Source organism: Enhydra lutris, unplaced genomic scaffold (genome assembly GCF_002288905.1).
Source record: "Enhydra lutris kenyoni isolate GAN:26980312 unplaced genomic scaffold, ASM228890v2 scaffoldscaffold31, whole genome shotgun sequence".
NCBI lineage: Eukaryota > Metazoa > Chordata > Mammalia > Carnivora > Mustelidae > Enhydra > Enhydra lutris.
Genome location: NW_019154115.1, coordinates 20,059,487 through 20,082,096, shown reverse-complemented (window position 1 = coordinate 20,082,096; position 22,610 = coordinate 20,059,487). Strand labels below are relative to the sequence as shown.

The window sequence follows — 22,610 nt, the reverse complement described above, 5'->3', positions numbered from 1 at the left end:
TTTCAAGATTATTTTGACTATTCTGGATCCTTTGCATTTCCATAGGAATTTTAGGATCATCTTGAAAATTTCTGCAAATAAAGCCAGCTGAGATACTGATAGGAATTGGTGTTGAATCCATAGATCTGTCTGAGGAGTATTATTGCCATCTTAACGATATTAAATCTTCCACTCAATTTCTTTAGATCTTTTTTCTTTTATGATGGACAGATCTTGTACTACTTCTGTTAAATATATTCCTAAATATTTTTATACTTTCTGATGCTATTATAAATGGAATTTTTAAAAGAATTTTTAATTTAAATTTAAAATTAAAAAAATTATTTTTGGATCATTCATTATTAGTGTATAGAAATACAATCAATGTCTCTATATTGATCTTGGGTCTTGCAACTTTTCTCAACTCATTTATTAGCTCTAACAGGTTGTTTTTGGGTTCTTTAAGATTTCCTAAATACAGGATCATGTTATTTGTGAATAGAGATAGTTTTACTTCTTTCTTTCCAATCTGGATGCCTTTTATTTCTTTTTCTTGCTGAATTGCTCTGGCTAGAACCTCTAGTACAGTGAGGAATAGAAGTGGTGAAAGCAGACATCCTCCTCTTGCTCCTGATCTTAGGGGGAAAGCTTTTAGTCTTGCACCATTAACTATGATGTTAGCTCTGGGCTTTTGCTAATGCCCTTAACAGGTTGAGGAAGTTCCCTTCTATTCCTAGGTTGAGTGTTTTTAGGAAATATTGTTATATTTTGTTAAGTGCTATATCTGCACCACCTTCCTTTTTTTTTTTTTTTCAGTCTTAGTAAATCCTTCTTTACAGACTGAAGATACTTACTAGAATTACCACTGGGTTGGTAGATAGAAAACATTACTAAAAATGAATCTATTTTACTTTTCACCTGTGGTTTCCAGTTGAGTCCTTTGAGTTGCTTGACCTGTTCAAACATGGTGAAGGCCCACACTGGGAATCAGATGCAGATTTTGGTGATCAGTATGCTATTCACAAAAACAGATGCAATGACCAACGGAACAGAACAGAAAACCCAGAAATGGACCCACAACTATATGGTCATCTAATCTTCAACAAAGCAGGAAAAGAATATCCAATGGAAAAAAGACCGTCTCTTCAACAAATGATGTTGGGAATACTGGACAGCAACATGCTGAAGAATGAAACTGGACAACTTTTTTATATCATACACAAAAATAAATTTAAAATAGATGAATGTGAGACAGGAAGCCATCAAAATCCTAGAAGAGAACACAGTAGCAACCTCTTTGAACTCAGCTGTAGCAATGTCCTACTAGACACGTCACCAGAGGCAAGGGAAATAAAAGCAAAAATTTGGACTCCATCAAGAAAAAAGTTTTCTGCACAATGAAGGAAACAATCAACAAAATTAAAAAAACAACCTATGGAATGGGAGAAGATAGTTGCAAATGACATATCTGATAAAGGAGTAATATCCAAAATCTATAAAGAACTTATCGAACTCAACACCCCCAAAAATAAATAATCCAGTTAAGAAATTAGCAGAAAACATGAACAGACACTTTTCCAGAGAAAGCATTCAGGTAACTAACAGATACATGAAAACATGTTCAACACCACTCATCATCAGAAAAATATAAATCAAAGCTATGATGAGATACCACCTCACACCTGTTAGAATGGCTAAAATTAACAACACAAGAAACAACAGATGTTGGTAAGGATGGAGAACCCTCTAACACTGTTGAGGGGAATGCAAACTGGTGTAGCCACCCTGGGAAACAATATAGAGGTTCCTCAAAAAGTTAAAAATAGAACTACCCTATGATCCAGCAATTGCACTACTAGGTGTTTACCCAAAGGTTAAAGGTTTATGCAAAAGATGCAAAAATACTGATTCAAAGGGGCACGTGCACCCTGATGTTTATAGCAGCGTTATCTACAATAGCCAAACTGTGGAAGGAGCCCAGATGTTTATCAACAGATGAATGGATAAAGAAGATGTGATATATATATATATGTCATATATATATATGGTGAAGATGTGATATATATCACACATATATGTGTGTGTGTGTGTGTGTGTGTGTGTGTGTATACACACACATATATATAACAATATTAATCAGCCATCAAAAAGAATAAAATCTGGCCATTTATAATGACATGGTTGGAACTAGAGTGTCTTATGCTAAGGCAAATAAATCAGTCAAAGACAGACAAATACCATATGATTTCACTCACATGTAGAGTTTAAGAAACAAGACAGATGAAGATGTGGGAAGGGGCATAAACAAGAGAGAGGAAGGGAGAAAGGAAAGCAGACCATAAGAGACTCTTAACAATAGAGAACAAACTGAGGGTCGGTGGAGGGAGGTGGGTAGGGTATGGGCTAGATGAGTGGCAGGCATTAAAAAGGGCATTTGTTGGGCACCTGGGAGGCTCAGTGGGTTAAAACCTTTGCCTTCGACTCAGGTCATGGTCTCAGGGTCCTGGGATTGAGTCCCCTGTCGGGCTCTCTGAGCAGCAGGGAGACTGCTTCCCCCTCTCTCTCTGCCTGCCTCTCTGCCTACTTATGATCTCTGTCTATCAAATAAATAAATAAAATCTTAAAAAAAAAGGCATTTGTTGTGTGATGGGCACTGGGTGTTATATGTAAGTGATGAATCACTAAATTCTATACCTGAAACCAATTTTATACTATATGTTAACTAACTAGAATTTAAATAAAAAATTGAAATTAAAAAAATACCAAGTGTTCATCTCTGTTTGGCTTGTGTTTCAAAAACCCTTGTGTGGATCTTGCTCCTGTTTTCTTGCTTTTGTTCATATTTCTACAGTTTGGAGACTTTTGATCAATTACACACAACTAGCTTTCATGGTCCAACATCTTTAAAGGCCATTTGGAAGCTTCAAACAGATTAGTGATGAAATTTCTGCCCCAAATTGGAGAAACAGTGTGTGGGGTACATGGCCCATGTCTGCGCTGAGGGCTTTTTCTATTTCTCTCTTCTCCACATTATCTTTCCTGGGGTCTCAGAACTCCTCTGGTCCTAGAAATGTGGCCTCCCCAGGAATCCTTGGCCAGATACTGCGTTATCTGCAAATAAGTAGGTTACATTCAGGGTTTTTGGTGGTGACTGTCTCTGTGTTGGTTTCATTGTGACACTTCAGGGTCACCTCTGATCTCAGAGAGCCGTGTTGTTTTGTAAACTGGGTTTGGAAATGGCAGCAACTTAAAACAAGTCTATTATATTTCAAAGAAAAAATTTCAAACTATTAAATTTAACTAACAGGTTCAGTGGGAACCTTATAATATTGACCCTGTGCATTATAAGATATGTACTGCTTCACAATAAAAAAAAATGGTTTAGCACTTGTTTACAATACAGCATGAGGTATTTTCAGTCCTTGTATAGAAATTAACCAGAATCGTTAGTTAATTAACACCTCACCTTAAAATTGGTCTCGCCTTGCATATTAGGTGCTGATATTTCTTGATGGATGATGAAGAGATTTCGAGCAAAGGTCATGAGGACCCCCTGGAGATCTTCACCGATTGTTCTGTTAATGATATCCAAACAAATGAGTTTACCAACGATTCCCCTCACATGCTTAAAAACAATCACCCTCTCATTTGTGCCTGTCTGGTGGTGGAATTTAATGAGTATTTTCAATCTCACAAGGTGGCAATCTTCAGGGAGGTATGAAAGATGAGGCTCCATTTTAACTTGTCAACAAAGAGGATTTGTGTAATAAATATTTTTTATTAATCAACTTAGCAGAATATAAGAATAGCTTCAGTCATTCCTAGCGAAAGGCTACCACTGAGCTAGGACGGTAGTATTAGCTCATTTAAAAAACTGTCGAGATCGGTGTATAAGAGAATTGTTGCTACGTATAATTTCTACCTGACAATTTCCTTGCCTACAGAGATATCTGCACCTCGGTATCCCAGAGACTTTTGTCTGGGGCTTATTTTCTATTTCATGTATGCAAGTAATTCCTGCTATGTATGAGTCTGCCCCATCCGTGTTCCTAGGAGAATGTGTCCCATGCCTGAACAGCCAGCTTTATAAAGCCGAACACACACTCGAAGGTTTCAGAGACAACTTGCAAACCATCCTGTAGAATTTCACTGTGGCCAGTGAACATTTCCAAATGACAAGACTGTTGGAAGTTGTAGCTTTGAAACAAAACTGCAAGGTATTGCTTCTAGTTATTTTGTGAACTTTCCGTAGCAAAGGGGAAAAAATGGATTAAGTGAATGGATTGAATTTTAAGAATTGTTCTGTCTTGAGGGTGTGAAACTAAAGAGCTCTCCCTTAAGGCAGCTTCAGAGAACTTTGGATTACTTGCTTCCCAGTTGTTGCCTATAAATAAGTCATTTTAGAGTGTAAGCCTTCAACACTCCCAATGACGGCCTTCCAGCCTGACTGGGCTTTCCCGTAGGTCAGGCTGGGAGCAGAAAGCATCCCAGGCCCCAGGCAGGAGACTGTTTGTCCTGCCACTGGCAGTGTGACCTTGGGGGGAAAGCTACTTTAAGATCTCTGGGTCTTCATTTCTTTTTTTCTGAAATGAAGGAGTTGGGCTGGATTAGTGCTTCCATACTTTTGGAGTTGCAGTCCTCAAATCCAAGGACTGCCCACCCTTCTCACAGTTACCCAATGTTAGCTTCTATTGCCTCTTTTAAGAGAATAATAGCCAAAGGCAACTTCAGAGTCAACAATTTTTAAAGTGATTTATTTTATTTATTTTTACCCTTTATTGCCACAGACTCAGTATGTTGGTATATATTAGACCCTGGTGCCCCCCACCCTTTTTTTTAAGATTTTATTTATTTATTTATTTGACAGAGAGGTAGAGCCAGAGCGTACAAGCAGGTGGAGTGGCAGAGGGAGAGGGAGCAGCAGGCTCCCAGCTGAGCAAGGATCCCAGGACCCTGGGAACATGACCTAAGCCAGAGGCAGATGCTTAACCGACTGAGCCACCAGGTGCCCTAGACCCTGGTGCTTCTTAAAATAGCAGATTCCCAGGCTCTACCTCAGATCCCCAAAATCAGATTCTTTGGGTTTGGGATTCAGGAAAGTATAGTTTCACGTAGACCCTCAGATGATTCATATATATACATATATATATGATTGAGGCCCATATTTAAAAAGATGTGTGTGTGTGTGTGTGTGTGTGTGTGTGTGTGTGTGTGTGTATGATCCTGGATCCACACATGGATTCATGCCTCTATTGTCATCTCTCCTTAGCCTCCTGGGGTCCATGGTCCCCAGGTTGTGAACCAAGCAGTCAGATGGACTCTAAGTCCTCTTCCCTATTAACTCATTTCTAGAATTTCCTTCATTTTTCCTTCCTTGAAATTTCTTCTCTAATTCTGCTATTGCCAGAAATATACTAGTATAAACAGAGTCCATATGAAGTTATCCTGGCAAAGCCAGACTGCAGAATTCTCTTCTGTAAGGTCATCACTCTTGGTGCCCTCCCCTTTCCTAAAGAAGTGGGTGACTAATATCTTCCCCTGAGGTGAACCGATTGTAAGGAAGCCAAACAAAGCCCAGCTAGCTCAGGAAAAGCCTCTTCTAAAAGCTCCACAGAGAAAATCAACACAAACAACACAAAGAAGGAAAGTTTGTATTTGTTCATCTTTTTCTCTTTCAATATGAATTCTAGAAAACAAAGACTCTCCCCTGGTCATTGTCTACTAACTCATCTGTTCTCAACCTCCATGTCCACAAGTCTGAGCCACTCCTGATGTGCTAACTGTAATTCCACTCATCTATCACACGGTCAAGGAAGTACAGCTACATGCAAATGAGAATTTCAGGGATAATCTTGAATCCTACCTAATACTCAGAAGAAGTAAATTAACAAACTTGGGACAAACTTGCACAGGTAGTGATGCCCTTCACAGTAAAGAGAGAACCTCTTCCATAATAGGGTTCCCCATGTAAGGTGGCCATACAGTGTTGGTAAAGCACACTAGATTCAGTGTCCAGAGACACAAGCTACTGTGTGACACTGGTAAACCACCTCCCTGCTTGAAAACCCAGTTTCCTTTCTACACTAGGAGAGTCAGTTAATCCCCAGGGTCCTTCTTAGCTCCAACATTCCCTGGTTCTGTGACTGCAGGAAGGGATGAGAAAGATGAGATAGAAAATAGCAGACAACACTCTAGACTCTTCAGGAGGCCCATGTTGATCAACAGTGCCCTTTTCTATAGGTGAGTAGCAGTACCATCTAGAAGGTACAATATTAGGACTATTGCCACCACCAAAGGAGCCTTCAGGTAAAGGCATTCCTGCTTGAACTCTCAGGAGCAGGTGTAGGGATAGTTGGGCGAGCTCCTCTTCGTCACTGGCCCAATTATTCATTCTGTAAGCTTCAGCATCAAACCAACTTTGCTGCTCAATCAGTTTGATGAGTGGGGAGTTCCTTTTTCATATAAGTCTCTTCTGTCTCCTAAATTCCCTGATGCTGTCGTCTTGCCTGGTTCCTCTGTGCCCAAGTACCCTCCTGGATAAGTCTTCCTGTGGCCCATACTGTGGGAACTCTGCCTCTGCCCTGTTAACACTATCCCCATCTCATCCTGTTAGTTGCAGGACACAAGTTCTGCTTCTGCGTGTCAGCCTCTGGTGGGTTTTGCCACCTGCTGGCAGGCTTTCCTCATGCCATCCTCTTGCTGGCCTGGATCTGTAAAAGCAGCCTCCTCTTTGAGTTCTTATGGTCGTGCTCCCCCCAACTCACTCTCTGGATATCCTTTCACTCTTTGCAGTTGAACTTTCCTGCTGCTGTGAGCTGGTCGCTCCTTGGGATGATCTCCTGGCATGTGAACTCCTTCACTGTGTGATTTCCCTGGCTGCTCTTCTCCCAACACCTGAAGGGTCCTGTCCCTCCCAGCCTCATTCCAAGCACATGAGGGTTTGTGTCATTCCAGTCCTGGCCCAGCTTGTTCTTTGCAGTTTACCTTTCATGCCAGCCAGTACCTGGTAGGGTAGGGCTCATGTCTCTGTGTTCTGATTTCTAGTTCTTGTACTTAACCATCCCATCTGTCTGAATTCCTAAACTTAGACATGTACTTGGACCTGGAACTTTACCTGCTTAATTAGACTCATAATTCTGGAAAATACAAAGTTCTTATCCTCCAGCTGGTCAACTTTAAATCCATTGACTGCCTGGTTCTCCCACTCCCGGTAACTGCCTGGTGGCCTGTGTCCTGCCACAGCCCTGGACATATTAACTCATTTACTTATTTACGGACTGTCCATGAGGCACCCCATCAGCTTCATGAGAGCAGGGACTTGTCTTTGGTTCACTGCTATATGCCTAATGCTTAGAACTGTGCCTGGCATGGTTGATAAAATGCTTTTGAATTTTCTGGTAGTGAAGGTAGGGCAAGGAGGGAGCTGATGGATAGAACATCACTGGGAAGCAAAGGGTAGCTCCTTCCTTGCACATGCACAGAGGTGTTCCTGGCCCTGCTCTCCTCCTGGAGGTACATATTCAGGCAGAGAAGATGCATGTATACTTTTTGGGGTGTTCTGTCTCATTCCTGTTGCTCTCCTGGCAGTATAAAAAAAGAGTGGGAAAGAGAGGCTAAAATAACAATGAAGGGACTCTTCTGACATGACCCCGTACATTTTACATGCTTATGGGACCTTGGGGGAAGGGGGGTACTGAAGGGGATGACTCAACCAGCCAGGTCTCCACCCAAGTGAAGAGAAGCATTGAAGACTGTGAATACTAGATTAAGCTATTAGCCACATTCTGGCTACAAACGCAGAGGAAATCAAAACATTAGCATGAGTTCAAAGGGATGGAGGAGGCCGAGTTCAAAGGGATGGCTGCTGTAATGGACAGTGCTGTGGTAAAACAAAGGACCACACTTTGGAGAAGGGAATTGAGACCTGTCCTGTGCACATCTTTGCCCATTTCAGTGTGCAGCTCTTGGGACCAGTTTCTAGGGGACTGATCACCTAGGGGACACCGAGGCTATTCAGGACATTGATGCTTAGTGGAGGAATTGAGTTTGGTGTTCTTATTTGAGTTTCATGGTGTTTCATGAGACCATTACATTAATGTGTGTGTAATGTGTGTAATCCTTTCAATGTGAGGCCACAATGCCTACACTAGTGTAGAAGTCAGAAGGAAGAAAAATACAGGGCAAATGGTTTCCCAGTAAGTTAATTTAAAGGTGTCCAAAGGCTATATTCCAAGATATGAAGTAAGATTGTACAGTCTGAATCCTAGATCAGAAGACAAATTTGCTAGCTCTCCAGATTATGCTGGGGAGAAATTTGCAGGACATAGGAAACAGCAGCCTCCTGAGTGCTGCTAGCAGGACTCTTCTTAGCATACATGCAACGGGGCTGAAATTGGAGCTGAGGAGGGGCTATGGACCCTGCTTTTGGGGGAACATCTTGCCAAGTCACCAGAGCACTTTGCTAAGCATGCCAGAATGACAACTGCCCTTTTAAATATGGGTGTCTGAACCTGGTCCTCCTCAGTCAGGTTTATTGTGACTTATATGTGTATGTGTTTGGGTGTAGTATGTTGTTGGAACTAGCCTCTTCCCCATCAATTCTGGATAATTAATCGGTTATATTTATGAACCCCCACTGACACATCTAAAGTCATTTTATGAAATGCTTGAAGATCTAAATAAAACAAGATAGACTTCTAATAAATCAGCATGCTGATTAAAATGCATGAGAAGCATCATTCTTACTGGTTGTTATGGTCTATTTTTGTAGCTTATCACATCTCATAGACACACTTTATACTCACAACATTCCCAACTTGTCTCTCTTCACGTGTTCATATAATATAAAAATAGTTCCTTGTTTGTCCTAGAAAATTTGAATGGGGAGAAAAGAAATAGCTTGTTATCTTAGAAGCAAAGAAAACATACTGCACCAAGACCACTAAGACTGACGGGAATTAAAATCCAGAGCTACCTTCAAATATTGTGAAAACCACATTTGGAAAATCTGTCTCCAGAATATAGAGTAGATATGTTCTGGGACAGTATTGTTAATTGAGATATAATTCATATATAACATTGTATAAGTTTAAGGTATACGATGATACCTCAATATGATACATTTATATATTGTGATATAATTACCATTGTAGCCTTAGCTAACACTTCTATCACATTCTATAATTATCATTTCTTTTTTATGGTGATGACATATAAGATCTAGTCTCTCTGAAGTTTTGAAATATATGATACAGTATTGTTGACTATATGACTATGCTCTGCATTAGATCCCCAGAACTTATTTATTGACTAGTTGCAAGTTTGTACCCTTTAACAGTATCTCTGCAATTCCCTTACTTCCCATCCTGATCACCACCATTCAACAATTTCTGAGCTCAGCTTTTTAGTTCCAAATATAAGTGATATCATACACTGTTTGTCTTTGTTTGGCTTATCTCACTTAGCATAATGTCCTCCAGGTCCACCCATGTTGTTGCAAATGGCAGAATTTCCTTCATTCTCATGATTGAATGATATTCCGTCATAAATACACACCACATTTTCCTTGTTGATTCATCTATCGGTGGACACTTAGGCTGTTTCTATGTCTTGGTTCTGGTGAGAAATGCTGCAGGGAACATGGGGGTACAGATATCTCTTTGAGATACTGATTGGCTTCCTTCAGATAGATGCCCAGGTGTGGAATTGCTGGATCATATGGTGGTTGTATTAGCAGTTTTTTGAGGAACCCCTACACTGTTTTCCACAGGGGCTGGGCCAGTTTGTATTCCCACCAACATGCCCAAGGGTCCCCTTTTCTCCACATCTGTGCCCAAACTTGTTATCTCTTATCTAGGCCAATGTTTTTTTGAAATAGGATCCTCAGAGTACCTGCATCAGAATCATGTAGTGTGCTTGTTAAAAGGCATTTTCTTTCTTTTCTTTTCTTTCCTTTCTTTCTTTCTTTCTTTCTTTCTTTCTTTCTTTCTTTCTTTCTTTCTTTCTTTTTCTTTCTTTCTTTCTTTCTTTCTCTTTCTTTCCTTTTTAAACATTTTAAAAATTTATTTGACAGAGAGACACAGCGAGAGAGGGAAAACAAGCAGGGGCAGAGGGAGAGGGAGAAGCAGGCTTCCTGCCAAGCAGGGAGCCCAATGTGGGGCTCCATCCCAGGACCCTGAGATCATGACCTGAACCGAAGGCAGAGGCTTAAAGACTGAGCCACCCAGGCACCCCCAAAAGGTATTTTCATAGGCATCATCCAAACTCAAGATCTTTGGGAGGGAATCTGACTTTTAGCTCACTTCCTGGGTGATTCTCTAGCAAATCAAAATCCAAAAATCACTATTCTGAGCACAACAGGTAAAGATGCATAGGGAAACAATTTTTTGTGTGTGGAAAGTAATTCATATTTTAACAGAAAACTGTATGTGGTCTGTGGCACACCCTACTGCCTCGATTCTATGGGAAATATTTACAACACTGTAAGTCCCAAGTGACTGAGAGACAAATACTCTGCAGTCTGGGAAAGGTTCAGTTGATTTTTCTCACCTGCTCCCCTTGTGGAAAAACCAGTTTTCTCTCTACCTGCATATCCATTTCAGTATTCCTGACCTATAAAAATGTCTGAGTTTTTTGGATTCTTTTTTGTACTGGTGATAACATCTGTCTCATTTCTCTGTTAAGCAAAATATCATGTTTTTATTTTTGCATCCATATGAGAGGCATGATTTTATCCTTTTTTGAAAACTATCTTTAAACCGTTTTCTCCAAATAAATAAAAAGTTAACACTGGAGTTGTCCAGTAGTGGAAATGGCTGCCTTGTGAAGTCGTGAACTCCTCATCACCGGAAGTCCAAAAAATAACTGTTTTTGAGATTTGGTTAAAGAAATTACATGCCAGAATTAAGACTACTTATTGACTCCTCGCTTTGTCAGGAAACATGGGCATTAGGACAGACATTGGATTAGAACAGTGGCTCTCAATGCTGGCTGCACATTAGAAACATCTGAGTGCTTTAGAAAATATAATGCCTGAGCCCTACCTCTAGAAATACTGGAGTGAGTCTGAGGTACAGTGTCATGCTGAGCCGTATTTGAGCCCAAGGCAAAGGAAAAATTAGTATGCCCTAATTTAAAATTATGATATTTTGTTGGCCATGGATTTTTTTTGCATTCATTTTGATTTTTAAGATAATGCCTTACAATATTTTTATCTTTATTACAGAGTATTTTTTGTGCTCCCTTAAATTTTGTGCCCTGAGTATGGGCCTCACTTGCCTCATCCTAATCCCAGCCCCGCTTGGCCATCCGTACTTTTTAGAGCTCCTCACTTAAGGCAGTCTAATGGGCAGCCAGGGTTGAGAACCACTGACTAGTTGATCTGTAAGGTATCCTGCATCCGTTTCTGTGTTGCCCAGTATGGTAGCCACTAGCCACCTGGGGCTACTGAAAACTTGAAATGTGAATAGTCCAAATTGAGATGTGCTGTAGCTTTCGAAGTCTGAGTACAAAACATGTAAAATATGCCATTAGTAACTTTTATACTGAGTACACATTGAAACAATATTAGTTTTCTGTTTGGGGAACATCCTTTCTTTGATACTGATTTCTGAATCAATCAGATAGGCTAGTCGTGATGCTGCAAAAATTTAAAAAAACCGACTCAGTTCTTAGTTGTTTATAACATCAGCTGTGTGATTCTTGCTTGTGTCTCATTTCCCACATGAGCTGGTATGGGTCTCTGCTCACTGTTGGCACACTCAGCGGCCTAGGCAAAGGAAGCTCCATCTCAGTGTGCTTCCGTGATTTCCAAAGCAGGAAAAAGGACATGATGACTCTTGAAGTGACTCTTGAAGCTTCTACACAGAAAGGATCTGTATCACTGCTGCTCACAGTTCAGGCCCAAGTAAGATATACGGCCATACTTGACTTCAGGGAAGGGCTGAGGAAGTATAAGTCTGGTATGTACCTAGAAGGAGGAGAATCCGAACATTTGTGAACAGCACTAATGATCGCCACCGTGGCAGTACCCTGGCCTGAGGAAATGATCGTTGGTGGTTATGGAGCTATTTAGGACCATGGCACACTGCCTATATGTGTGTGAGACCAGCCCTGCCCCACACTGTCGCAGGCAGTAAACATGACACTTTTCTCCGTATGGCTTTCATTACAACTTCATTTCATTAGGAAATCAGTGGGGGTATTCTGTCGCATTACAGAAATACCAAGAACGAGACCCACCAAATTGCTTACAAACTCCGTAATGCTTCCTTCCAATATTCAGCAAGGAAAATACACTTGTGAGGTGATCTCATTTCCCTTTTTTCCCCTTCAGAGTTTGGATGAGAAACATTGGAAATTCTGTGATCATAATGGAAAGAAAGACATAAATGTCGAGAACACGGACTTTTGAGGATTCTTTTGGTAGCATTGACAATGATGTATTGCTAATGTTGCTTTTTTTTCTGGAAGGAGCACCCACATTAAATCTGACCAAGAATGGCAGTGGGTAGCAGAGGCTACACTCATCTTTTTAGACATAGCATAACTCATGGAGGCAGTAACGGTTTAGAGAAGTTAAGTATTAAACATAGCTTTTCCCCCTCTCTTTTGTAAGGTGAACAGACTTGGGGGTTAGAGAGATGTTTGTGCTCCTTAAGCTGAAGAATACATAAGGGGTACCTAGATTAAATAGTTATTTGAAATCATTCCCATCATTCTTGGACTGGATTGGTAATAATATTTTAGAAGTACAAATAGTTCTTAGGGGAAAAAGATACATAGGGACACCCTTGGTGTAAGAGCATCATGTCTGGCTTAATGGATTCAAATGTTAGTTCCACAAAGTGCCTGGCTGTGTGATCTTGGGAAAGTGCTGACACCATTTGAGCCCAAATTCCCCAGTATAATTTGGGAGAAATAATAGCTTCCTACAGAAGAGATGGGAAGGTTGAGGAGGTAATGAAGTTAGTGCTTCGCTTGGTGGCCAGCACATAGTGGGTGCTCTGAAAATGCTGGTTTATCATTTGTCTCTCCAGGAAAAGGCAGTAAAGGAAACAAGAGGACAGTTCAGACCAGGGGCAGACAGACCCTGGGATCTAAAAAGACGAGAGCCCATCTCAGGAAAACTGGAGCAAGGATATTGTTGGAGAATTTCCAATGACTCCTTTCCCTCACCTTAGAGTTTTAGGACGTCATGTTTTTCATCTCTGACTCTTTTCTTATACTTTCTTTTTATTGTTTGTTCTTTTTCTCTTTGACCCCAACTCCCCCTTTTGGTGGATTCTTCCCATGTTTAGATTTTATCCTCTCTTTTCTTCTTCATATTTTTCTGTCCCACCATTGCCCCCAGTCCATATTTCTCTTTCTTCCCCATTTCAGCTCTCATCCTTTGTGGGGTGTGTAGCACAGGTGACCTGGAGACAGAGCCAGTCATGTTGTGGGCATCTCTTTGCCCCTTTCTGCCATTCTCCTCACCTTCAATGGAGCCCCTCTCTGCACCATCCGCTGATCCCCTGGGGTCATAGTAGTCTGTTTTTTTGTACTAAACTTTGTTCTTAGAAATGAATCTGGTTGACTCAGAGCCACAAAGATGTCAATAGCATATAAAATTTGGTGCTTTACTTTCCCCAGAAATACTAGAAACTTCAATCAAGTAGAAAGCTTATAGCCAAAGAAATAAATCTCTAATAATAATCTCCGGCAATAGGAGGATATTTTGGAGGAGGATATGGAGGATATTTTCTTCTGGGAAGGAGACTTTCCCTGCCAAATATGCCTATTCACAGAACTTGTTCTGCTTTAATATTTTCAAAGAAGATGAAATAAAATAGATTCTAAGAAAGCTAATGTTAGATTTAGCCACCTTCTGGCATGTGGAAGTGTTTTGGTCTAATCAGTTTGCAGCTAAAAACTATTTAATTCCAAAAGGATTCTGTAGAGCAGATGTAAAAATTAATTTCAGGTAAATCAGTTCAATATGGTTTTTTAATTCTTTCTTATATTTTACCAATTTTAACATAATTTGTAAGGGAATATGAGCTCCATTATATGTATTCGCAAACAGCGTGAATCAATCTAATCCAAGAGTCTTAACGCATTCTGGCGGTGTCCTGCAGTGTGGTGGGGATTGCCTGGTGGTAGTTGGGCCAATCTATTCACTGTTGACCTCATGCTTAAGGTCTACATGCTTTTCAAGAGCCTATAAAAGGAATTGATCCCCCCAAAATTGTATTTGTTCTCAAGTATGAGAAATGAAAAGTAATAAATATAGAACTGAATGTTGGCAAATTCTCAATTGCTCAATTCTGTCATTACTTACAAATGACTTTTAATATGAGAGGTGACTATATTTGAATATGTGTGATGTCATGTGGAATGGGTTTTCCACAACCAAGAGCATGTGGGTCTCTCAGGTCTCTCTCAGGTCCTCTCAAGTCCCTCTCTCTCAGATAGAGAGAGAGGGAAGCAGGCTCCCTGCTGAGCAGAGAGCCCGACATGGGGCTCGATCCCAGGACCCTGAGCCAAAGGCAGAGGCTTTAACCCACTGAGCCACCCAGGCACCCACACCTGTATTTTTAAAATCAGAACTCCTCCTGGGAAGAAACTGCTATATGGAGGTAGAAGGATGCCATGAACTGAATTGCTTGTCCCCCCGATTCCTAGGTTGAAGCCCTAACCCCCATGTGACTGTATTGGAAATAGGGCGTTTAAAGCAGTGAGTGAGGTTAAGTGAAGTCATAGGGATGGGCCCCTGTTCCAGTAGAACTGGTGTCCTTATTAGAGATTTCTCTCTCTCTCCCTTGGCCACGTTGGGGCACAGTGAGAAAGTGGACATCTACAAGTCAGAAGGAGTGCACTCACCAGGAACCAAATTGTCTGGGTACCTTTTCCTTGGACTTCCCAGCCCCCAGATTGGTGAGAGATAAATTTCAGTTGTTTAAGCCATCCAGTCTGTGGTGTTTTGTTATGGCCACTCAAGCAGACAGAAACAGAGGATATTCACTGATAAGTAGCTTTGAGTGGGGCCTGGGAACTCAGGTCATGCTTCAGGATCAAGAGATGTTCCCCAAATGTCTCCTAAGTCTGGTGAGCTACAGGGCTTTTGCTTGACCAAGGTGGGTGTGCATGTTGGGGACCGAGCTGAACTTCCCAGGATCCAGCGCCACTACACCCCCCCCCCCCCCAACCCTCCCCCTCCCCATGGAGCTGCCTGTTTACCCTCCCCAGGCCGCACTCAGCCTTCCTCTAACTACAGGTTAAACTAATTTTTCAAGAATATCTGTCTGAAGGAACACTGAGTTACTCACTGCCTAGATCACCAACACCCCCATCCCCCCTGTCAGCCATCAGCTTCATACCTCAAAGTCATAGCCAATGCCATGGGCCTTACACATTTGGAGGAAGACATAGTGGAAAATGAGCGAGAGATTGTTGTGCTTCAGCTGGGTACTCATCACTGCATAGCGAATGGTGGCCCGGGACTGGAAAAGACCACAGCTGCACATAAGACTCTTTACAAACTATTTCAGTCAACTCTTAACTTTAGGAAAGTTGTAGATTAACAGAAAAGTTGTGAAGATAACACAAAGGGCTCCTGTTCCCCTCTGGTTAACATTGTGCCACGTTTGTCCCAGGAGAACACTCATTAATCAGACCTCCTCACTGCTGTTAACTGAAGTCTGTTTTTTATTTGGATTTCATTCATTTTTTCCTCACTCCCTTTTTCTTTTCTATGATCCCACCCAGGATACCGCATTGTATTTAGTTGTCATGTCCCCTTCGGTCCTTTTGGGCTGTGATGGTTTCTCAGACTTTCCTTGTTTTTGCTGATCTAGACTGTTTCGAGGAGTGTGGATCAGGTGGTTTGTAGAAGGTCCTCTGTTGGTACTGTCTGATGTTTTTCTCCTGATGAGACTGGAGTAATGTGTTTCTTGAGAAGAGGCTTACCACAGGATCACCTCAGACCAAGGGTACATATACATGACTTACCATTGACGATGTCAATTTTGATCTCACCAAGGTCGGTTTTGCCAGGCTTTTCACTGTAAAGGTACTTTTACCTGTTTCTGTACTATACTCTTTGGAAACCAGTCACTAAGGAGAGTCTGCCTTCCTGAGAGAGAATTTTGATGCCAGTTGCTTTCTTTGTTTGAGAAAGTGCTATTCTTTATCTTGCTTGCCGACCGGTGGGAGCTAGCCCAAAGAGACTGGTTGTTAGGCCTGAAGTATTTCAATTATAGCATTTCCTAAACATTTAAAATTGAGTACGTACAAAAGAAAGTATTGGATCCTGGCTATTTTGTAGCGTGTCCTTTGTGAGAGGTGATATTTGTCTTTGAAAATCAGCTACATTTATTCTTGGAGAACTGGATATTTTGAGAACAGCCTGTAGGGCCATGATCAACCTTGAGATATAGAAAGTGAAGGTGCCTGGCCCAGATTTTGAACTTTGGGGGCCCTTGGGTGTGGGAGCAACCAGGTGCTTGTCCTTGTGCAGTGTCTTGGAACAAGAGAAGGAAAAGGAGGTTCTGTTGGTCTACAGCAGGCTGCAAGGATCATAACGGCCTGACGTTGTCTGTTGTGAAATGTTAAGGCCTTGCCCTCTCTATCTCTGATAATGCAAGAAACTGGGGCTGACCGAGTGCCCAGGAGAGGATGAACATATTTACCTGCCTATATAACACATACGCATACACACACTCTTTCACCTTCTCTCTCTCAGATTTCACATTTGCCTTCTGTGACTTATTTCCTCCCATACACTATCTTTTCCTTCAACACTTGCGGAAAATACTGTGTCTAGTGGTCATGTTTTCAGTACTGTTAAGCCTGTTCTTCCCATGTATGGGCAGAGTCCAGATCTATAAAGATGTTAGGCTCCCACGGGCTAATGCATCTTGAGCTGTACATCTCCATTAACATTGTCCCATTTGTAGCCACTGAGTATTTTACTTTTGCCAAAGAAAATCTACTTAACCTTCACATGCCTCACGACTGTACTTTGTTACCCCTCTGACCTATCATGGATTATTCTCCTGGCTGCCTCCCTGACATGACGGGAGTTATCTGAAGAAGGCAGGAACTGCTTGGTTCCCAAATCGCCAGGTTGGATGTAATGTCCCACAGAACAGGCGTTCAGTGTTTCCTGAATGAAAGAAAGAACGGGTGGATGCATACAGTAGGGTATGTCTAGAGCTCTTGCCTCTGACAGAAGAGGCTCTTCAGATGTAATTCAGGGGATGTCGCGTCAGCGAGTGCTTTGGGGCAGAAGCAGGCCCTAGAGAATGACTGAAAATCCCCAGAGAATAATAGCTCAGGGCAGTCATTTCCAGGCCTGGTCCCCAGTAGACCATCTTTTGGAGGACAGTGTAGCTTTGGTGGATGTGGTGGGGTTATTGGTGGGGTAATGAGAACCCGCTAAGAGAAGCGCTGGCTCAGCAGTTCAGTCAGCGTGAAGGAGCGTGACCACCAGGCTTGCTGGCCCTCTCATGACAGGCTGCGCCACGTTCCTGCCTTCACAATGAAGGCCCAGAAGCCTGAGCTTTTGCATATGGAAGTGAACTGTAAATACTCTGGAATTCCATTGTGGTTACTGAGCATGTAATTGCGTGGTGATTACCATGAATTCACAAGATAATTCCAAGGTTATTTTTGTCTTTTAAACTTGTCTTATGCTGCCATAGGATATAAACTAGCAAGCCCCAGACTAGACCCCAGTCAGCCAGGGAGAGAGGTAGACAGGCCTCTGGCAGCGGGAGCAGCCCATCGCTGTGTATCTTGGCTCCAAAGCACGGCAGAGAGCTCACTGTCTAGTGTTGCCGGACAAGTAAGGGCAGGCTATCCTGAGGTTTCTTCCTCTCTACAGAGACAGACTACTACTATTTTCCCTCCTCCCAGACCTGGGGTTAGGATTCATAAAGAGTCTAAGAGAAAAGCCAGGATATTTAGTCCGTGTTTCCAGGCTGTATCCTTTCCACTACCATCGCCATCCCACTGCAGAGCTTTATGGCCTGGATAGCTGCTTCTCCTTCCTACTTGGGAGGTGGGGATGCAAGCAGAATTCTGTGGTGGAAAAGTTATATGGAGTCAGAAAGACTGAAGTTCAAAACCCGACTGACCTTGAGTGTGTCACTTAACTGCTCTTTTAGTGACTAAATAAGCACCTAGCACAGCATCCGGCACCTGACAAATGGTAGCTATAAATACTGTTGGTCTTTCTTTGAAAGCATCGATAGGGCCCGAAGCATTTGGGGCCTCCACTAAATGTAATTTCCCAGGCTCTTCCTTCCCCTGCTGGTACCTGGATTCCGAGCATTATCCCAAGATTGTTTCTCAGACCCAGGTTGGTCAGTGCTCGGAACTCTTCAGTGTCTCCTCCTTGCCTTCAAGATGAAATTCAGACACGTGGCTTGGTGTGCAGACTCTCCCACACTGGCTTGGGGGATTGCTCCAACCACTTTCCCCACTTCCTCCTTCCCAAAGTCTCTGCCCCAGCCCACCTGGTTCATGGCTAGCTCCTCACAGACCATGGACTCTCCTGCTGGGGAGGTCTCCTTTCCCTCGCCACTTAGTGACTGCCCCAGTCTGTAAGGCTAGGCCAAGTTCCTTCTCTCTAGTAGAGTGTCCCCTGTCCCTGCCAGTCCCAGTTCACAGTCGTTTCTCCCAAGAACTCTGGCTGCACGTTGAAGGGCTATCACTCAGTGGCGCTGAAATAAGACCTTGTGGTTTTCCTTATGTATGTGCTCTCTACTTTAGATTTCCTTTTCAAGGACAGAGACTTTGTCAAATGTCTTTGTATCCCTGATGCTTGGTGAAATTCCTGGCTTATGGTAAGTACTTAGTAAATGTGTTATAATGCCAGTGAGGATGACCATATGTGATACACCTACTCTTTTTAGACTTAACCAACTCCACAGTTCCTACAGGAAAAAACTATTGATAGTCTAGGTTTGTCTTTTATTCAATAGCACAGGTGTGACAGTGTTGTTGTGAGGATTAAATGAGTATCTAAAGACCTTAGAACAGTGTCTGACACAGAGAAAACAGTCAAAAAAATGCTAGTGCTTATTATCACTTGCTAAACAAAATAATTTCACAAATCAGGTAAGTTACTTAAAAACCAACAGACCTTTTCATCAGAAAGGGCCTTGAATCAGGATGCTTGTGCTTTGCTACTTACTGAACTTTATGACCTTGGGCAGTTCACTTAACTTTGCATAGCCTCAGTTTCCTAATCTTTAAAATGGGTATGATAATCGTGTCTTATCTATTCCTTGGGGGTCATGATGGGGTTCACATAAGCTCATGTCAATTTAAAGGATTAAAACATTACGCAAATAGAAAACATTTTTTAAAAGGTTGACTGGTGTAATCAACTCTCTTCTGATGCTATAAAGTCCATTTAGGTTTGGGAAGGAAATCACAAACCTAGATGGATTTTACAGCAAGAGGAGACTCCTCTGTGACCATCTGGCCCTTCCAGTGCTGTGTCTTGGCCTAGCTCAGAGCAGATTACAAGCCAGTGGATAATGGCCGTGTGCCTGGAAACAACCTCATCACAGAGGGAGATGAAGCCTCCTTTGGGAGAAGAGCTTTCTCTATGGCCTGAACCAGAGACTTCTTCAGGGGTGAGCCTAAACTGTACTCTGGGGCCAAATGACTGACTCTCAGCCGGTGTGAGGCAGGTCGCTCAGAACAGCGGTCAGACATACAGGCTTTATGGTCTGGTAGGCCTGGGCTTAAATTCTGGCTTCCGCTCATCCTTGCTGAGTGACTTTCCACAAGTTGCTTGACATTTCTTAACCTCGGTCGTCTTATCTAAAAATGAGTGTAATAGCTTGGGTGGCTCGGCTTGGATGGCTTAGTCAGTTAAGCGTCTGACTCTTGATTTCCGCTCAGGTCTTGATCTCAGGGTTGTGGGATTGAGCTCTGCATTAGGCTGCATATTGGGTATGGTACCTGCTTAAGATTCTCTTCTCCCTCCCTCTGCCTCTTCCCCTGCATGCACTGTCTCTTAAAAAAAAAAAAAAAAAAAGTGAGCATCATAACAGCACCTGCCTAATATATTGGGTTGTATAAAGATTCATGTGAAGCACTTAGTTTCAGGACCTGCTGTGGAGTAAGGCTTAGTACATTTTGATGTTATTATATGTATTATGGTTATTTATTGGCCTCTCTCTGTCTTTTTTTTTTTTAAAGATTTATTTATTTATTTATTTATCTGAGAGAGAGAATGAGAGAGAGAGAGAGAGCATGAGAGGGGAGAGGTCAGAGGAGGGAGCCCGATGCTGGGACTTGATCCCAGGACGCCAGGATTATGACCCAAGCCGAAGGCAGTTGCTTAACCAACTGAGCCACCCAGTGCCCCATCTCTGTGTCTCTTGATAAACTCAGAGCTCTTTGCTGCTTATCCTTACATCCTCTGTGCTTAGGAGAGTACCTGACACATTATAGGTGTTGAGTAAGTCGGTTGAATTTTCTTATAGCTGGTATTAACCAGCTAGTTAAGGTGATGGCTGATGAGGACTTAGGATCTGACTTTCTCATTACAATATTACTTTCTAAAAGATTTTGCTGGAAAAAGACCTTCTAATGAAAGGCTGCAGTATGGAGGGATGGGCCCTTGCTGTGTCCCCTTACAGGAAACAGTGAGATGCCCCCCCTCAGGACCCCATTGTGCATGAGACTGCCTGGGCTGGGCTTGGTGCTGAGAGCACCCCATTTAACAGGCCCCATAAAATCAAATCCCTCAAGAGACCTTGGCGGTCACTTAGACCTCCTTTATTTTGCAAACGAGGAAACCGGAGGCAAAGAGAGATCAAAATTCATGATTCATAACTTTCAGACCAGTGCTCTTCACTCCGAATTCCCATTAGCTACCTTTGGAATGTGCGGACATATTCAGAGGCTAGCCTTTTCTAGTAAAACGGGGGAAAAATAGGAGAGAAAATATTATCAGTAGAAGTCTAGTCTTATTAAACTACCTTTCTAAATCACAATCTAACAAGAACGCTTCAAGCCAAATAAAGGAAGCTCGAAATACTCCTTTTCACTGGAGAATATAATTTTGCTTCAGCCACAATTTAAATTGATTTAGTTCTGAGCACCAGCACTTAAAGTGTGGAGTGGATTCTATTTTCGCCATGATACTTGTTCTGACAGTGATGCATTTCAGTTGACATAGTTGAAATCCTCATGTAATAAATCTCTGCCTGAAAATTAATCATGTTTATAATATTCTGAGAATTAATAACACCCATTGCTCAAATCATTAACTTAAAAAAAGGAGCTTCCAAAATCTGTTCTCGGCAGTGAGGGACCACGAATAAATGAACGTTTGATAAAATAATCCAAGTAGCAGTTTAACAAGCGTAAACTTGAATGTGGCCGCAATAACACAGAACTATTGTTTAAAGGTTGGCAGAGGCTGATGAGGTTCTTACGTCAGTTACGAAGCAGGCATCCACATGCATAATGAACTGCTCTCTGAATTATTAATGTGTTGCTTATTTAGCCTCATCCGTCTAGAAGATAATGTATCCTAACTCTAATGAGTGATTGGTTTTGTACATAATTACAGTAGCAGCAGTAGCGGGGAAATGTGTTTCTTCAAAGAAGGAGTTCTAAAAATAAAGTCATCACATAAACTCCGTTGTTGTGGCATTCTATCAAAATCAAACCCGAAGCATTTGAGAATTCATAATAAATTACAGGAGACAGAATCATTATTAACATCATAATTTAACACAAAAGGTTTTACTTAATCATTCATTACAGACCATGTGCTGTTAAAATGCTTGTAAATGGCTTGTGTTGTTTTAAGATGTTTGCAAATAGGGTTCCCTTTGGCCACTCACCCACCTGTGGTGTGGAGGGGCCACGGAGGAAGAGGAGGAGTAGGAACCATTGGAAAGGGTAGTGCTTTGTCCTCATTCTGACAGGATGTTAATTAAAAGTTAAAAATGTCGCTAGGTAGCACCTTTTCTTTTCTCAAACATGCATGTCTGGGACCCCTCCGACCTGGTTTCTGACTTCAGTTGGGTAATCGTGGAGGACACTAGAGCAGAAGCCCATGCACCTGGCGCGACTGGCTTGAGATGACAGTTTTTTGCCACCTGTTTCTGATTTGGGACAACAGCTCTTTGTAGAGCCCAGAAGAGTCTTTGCTTCCCCCCTGCATAGCTGATTATTTAAAGGAATAGGCTCAAAGCGGAAGCATTTCGTAGGCTTGGTCTTGAATGCGCCCTTTTTATCATTGTGGGTACATTGGTGCCTTTCCTTTTTCTTCAGTCTTCAAAGGGGGCTGTCAGCTGACTGATTATAAACCTGATGGCATCACAGCCTCTTCGCACTTGTTCAGGAAGCTTCAGTTGTGTTGTAAATTGCATCGTATGTGCAAGCATGGCTGCTTCTTTTAAAAATGGCCTATCCCGTGTGTACGCATACATGGGAACGCACGCACGCACACATGCACAGTGGCACCGGGCCGAGAACATCCATCTATCTGTCTAAAACCACAAGCACTTCCAATTTATCCGTACATCAGAAAACCTGCATAGCCTTTCTTCAGTGATTGTAGAGACATTTGAATTATTGAAGATCATAATGCTTCCCTCTTGAGTGTAGGCAAT

General features: G+C 42.0%; 1 protein-coding gene across 1 annotated transcript in view; it reads right to left on the bottom strand.

Annotated features, from left to right (window-relative positions):
- Nucleotides 1–22,610, bottom strand: part of LOC111153125 (IQ motif containing H) — a 184,957-nt gene that overhangs the window by 1,873 nt on the left and 160,474 nt on the right. The window contains exons 18-20 of the mRNA XM_022511922.1: nt 15,339–15,461; nt 8,784–8,845; nt 3,446–3,554 (exon numbers count right to left, since the gene is read on the bottom strand). Coding sequence (XP_022367630.1) covers nt 3,446–3,554; nt 8,784–8,845; nt 15,339–15,461 — 294 coding nt within the window. The remainder of the gene's footprint in view (nt 1–3,445; nt 3,555–8,783; nt 8,846–15,338; nt 15,462–22,610) is intronic.